Source organism: Bactrocera latifrons, unplaced genomic scaffold (genome assembly GCF_001853355.1).
Source record: "Bactrocera latifrons isolate USDA-ARS-PBARC rearing strain unplaced genomic scaffold, ASM185335v1 scaffold_1167, whole genome shotgun sequence".
NCBI classification, from domain to species: Eukaryota; Metazoa; Arthropoda; class Insecta; order Diptera; family Tephritidae; genus Bactrocera; species Bactrocera latifrons.
In genome coordinates, this window is record NW_017534594.1 from 11,353 (window position 1) to 14,901 (window position 3,549).

A 3,549-nucleotide genomic window follows, 5' to 3' on the forward strand; every position below is an offset into this window, starting at 1 on the left:
TACTAAGTGTATGTTGGTATGATTGTGACTGAATTTTTGGCAAAACTTGAAATGAGAGGCACCGCTTAACTAAATCAGGCGAATACATTTATCTTTTGTTGTTTTTCTGTCTTAAAAAATCCACAAGCCCGTTTTTAAAAACTTCCTGAAAACCTGTGCGCGTAGAAAACAAGAAAGGTTCTTTGCGCCTTAATATGGACCAGCCAGGATCAAGTATGATTGTAATTCATTCACGGTTTTATAACATAATGAATGATGAATTCTTAGGCATCTTTGATTTTTATAAATTGCGAGAGTAAACAAGTACGGAAGGACTAAGTTCGGTGCAACCGAACATTTTATCCTGATATATTTCTTTATTATATTCTTTATTGCTAGTTTTTTTTAGAAAAAGAACTATGTGTTTAGAGCTAGTGCAGTTTTCGTTAGATTCTATCTTAAATATTTTTAGTTGCGTACCGTAATTATTCACTTGTTTCAAATTAGTAATCGCTTTAATAACGCATTATATAATTTCTGCTTACTTTCAAATTTAGATATCAATGAATTCTATGAAAAAGGAATAATGTTGGGAATGAATCGCCGGGGTATTAATACTGTTACAACAATGGCGTCTCAATCAGGAATGGATGACAGCAATTGGAAGAACATAAATGTAGCGGAAAATTCGACACTTTTAAACAATTCTAACAACTCTAATTTAAACACCGATGGATCAAATCAAAGTGGATTTCCACAAAACAGTATTGCGTATAATTCAAGTAACAGCCAATATTCACAAGGAGGTCAGTCTTCTCCTGCCGGTAATCAGTCGATAATATTTCAAAATACGAATCCCCCTGGTTCTAATACTCCTCAGTATACGTCTTCACCTGCCCCATCTGGTTCTTCGACTCCAGGGCCAGTTGTACAACAAGGCATTGGCGGTTCCTATACTCAGTCTGCTAGTTCGGGATCATTTAATGGTCCTGTAGGAGGACCGTTTGGTTCTCCCTCTTCGAATTTAAATCAATTTAATAGACCATCAAATGCAGGAACTCCTTTTAATTCTGGACAGGGCAGTCATTTTTCTTCGCAAGCAGTTTTTGGAAGCCAATTCGGCACATTATCAACTACTTCTCCATTTAGTCATACAGGTAGCCACCCAATGATGGGAAGTTCTCAACAAATAGATCGTATGGAGCAAGGCTTTAGAAGGCATAATTCTTATTTTAGTCACACTGAACATCGTGTTTTTGAATTGAATAAGCGACTTCAGCAACGTACAGATGAAAGCGATAACTGTTGGTGGGATTCTTTCACTACTGAGTTTTTCGAAGATGATGCACGATTAACAATATTGTTTTGTTTAGAAGACGGACCGAAAAGATATACTATTGGACGGACATTAATACCACGATTCTTTCGCAGCATCTATGAAGGAGGAGTATCTGACTTGTACTTCCAACTTAAACATGCAAAAGAGTCATTTCATAATACAACTATTACGCTAGATTGTGATCAATGCACAGTAATAACCCAACATGGTAAGCCATTTTTTACCAAAGTATGCGCTGACGCAAGACTTATACTAGAATTTGTGTATGACGACTATATGCGAATAAGATCATGGCACATGACAATTAAAGGCCATAGGGAACTTATTCCTCGGTCTGTAATAGGAACATCGATACCACCTGACCCAATGTTATTAGATCAAATAACAAAGAATATTACAAGGGCAGGAATAACAAATTCCACTTTGAATTATCTTCGATTATGTGTTATATTGGAACCAATGCAAGAATTAATGTCTAGGCATAAAGCATATGCATTAAGTCCACGTGATTGCTTAAAAACTACTTTGTTTCAAAAATGGCAACGAATGGTGGCTCCTCCAGGAAAAAAGGATCCACAAAGACCGGCGAATAAGAGACGTAAACGAAAGGGATCTAACTCTGGAGGAGCGGCAAATACAGGCACGCCTCCGGTTACCAATCAAAAGAGATCTCCGTCGGGTCCAAATTTCTCGTTGTCTTCACAAGATGTAATGGTTGTAGGTGAACCCACCTTGATGGGGGGTGAGTTTGGTGAAGAAGATGAAAGATTAATTACAAGACTAGAAAATACTCAATATGATGGAAATAATGCTGTGGAACATGAAAATCATTCAGGTTTTGGTCATGCAGACTCTCCAATATCAGGATCAAATCCATGGAATATGGACCGAACAGGAAACATCCCTTCTAGTCCTAGCAATGCTTCTGTACAACAAAACAATTCAAATATATCTGAAATAGACAAAAAAAGTCCAATAGTTTCACAGTAGATTACGTGGAGTGCCAGTACTTCTAGGATTGCATATGAGAAATGCAAAATCTCCCAATTAAATATAATTTTTATTTTGAGAAAAAACAACTTTATTTTATGGTACTCGTATGTGGTGTTTTATAACTCCATTAATTTATTAATATTCGGATTTAAATTTACATTTCCTTACGGAACTTAAAATTGAAATATAAGATATACCACATATGAATGAAGGCAATTTCCAAATAATTGGATATACATGAAATATTATATATATTTCCGCATATTTATTGTAATATAATGTTATAATATAATTTTAATATAATGAATTTAAAAATAATGTGTTGTAGTTTGGCAGAGAATTTCATTGAAATAATAATTTCTTCTGAAAAACATGAAATAATTTAAATATTACTTAAAAACAAGTATATATAATATCAATTCCTTCATAACGTAATATCCTTTTTTATAGCAATTGAATACATGTTTAGCCCGGAAACAATGCGCCTAATACTGACTCCGTCTTGCAGAGCAATTCGTTGTTCTTCATAATTGGAGTTTAGAAACCTCCATGTCGATAATGTCTTTATCACCGCGCGGTGCTATGTTCTGCGGTAGAGGCGAGTGACGTTGCCATAAAGGTTGAACCCAGCCCCCAATGCCAACCCCACTCATCTAACACCCCTATCCCTTTGGCCCCACTCCGTCGAAACAGCACGTTTCCTGGGCCTACGGCTAGATGAAGTCGACCACAACCTGGATAACCCTTACGGTCCTAACGGGGATTGATATACCGTTAAAACAACAACAGTGACGTTGCCATAAATGTTGAAGGGATGTTTTCCTTTGAAAATATGGCAATTTCACCATGGCGACATCATCATTTCTGAACTAAAAATGAAAGAAATATTTTTAACAGCACTATTGATGAATTTTAAAATAAAATAGAACGCTTTCTCTTAAGGACATAAAAGGAGGATGAACCGTTTAAAAATGAGGAAGTTATTATTGGCGCAAAACTTAAAAAAAGTTCAAGGTTTGATTCCAAAAGTAACGGAACTACTTCAAAATCATAGAAAGTTATCCGGATGACGTCCTTTTCTTAGTGATAGATAGATACATAACTGAGGACTGCACTGCGACCATAGGTCTATTGTGCCCTCTCCTAACTCACAGGGACTCGCTTAGTCCCAGCATATTGACGAAATCCAGTATTTTGCTGGGTGCTAGCGAGGCGATGTGATCCCTATCCGGAAACAT

The 3,549-nt window shown here is 36.3% G+C and overlaps 1 protein-coding gene across 1 annotated transcript; it reads left to right on the forward strand.

The window, feature by feature from the left end:
* Positions 1-536: 536 nt before the first annotated feature.
* On the forward strand, positions 537-2,327 carry LOC108977313 (LIM domain-binding protein 2; the record flags this gene model as incomplete). The annotated part of the gene is given in 1 exon segment (XM_018946932.1): positions 537-2,327. A coding segment is annotated over 1 exon segment (1,743 nt). The 3' UTR covers positions 2,309-2,327.
* Positions 2,328-3,549: the final 1,222 nt, after the last annotated feature.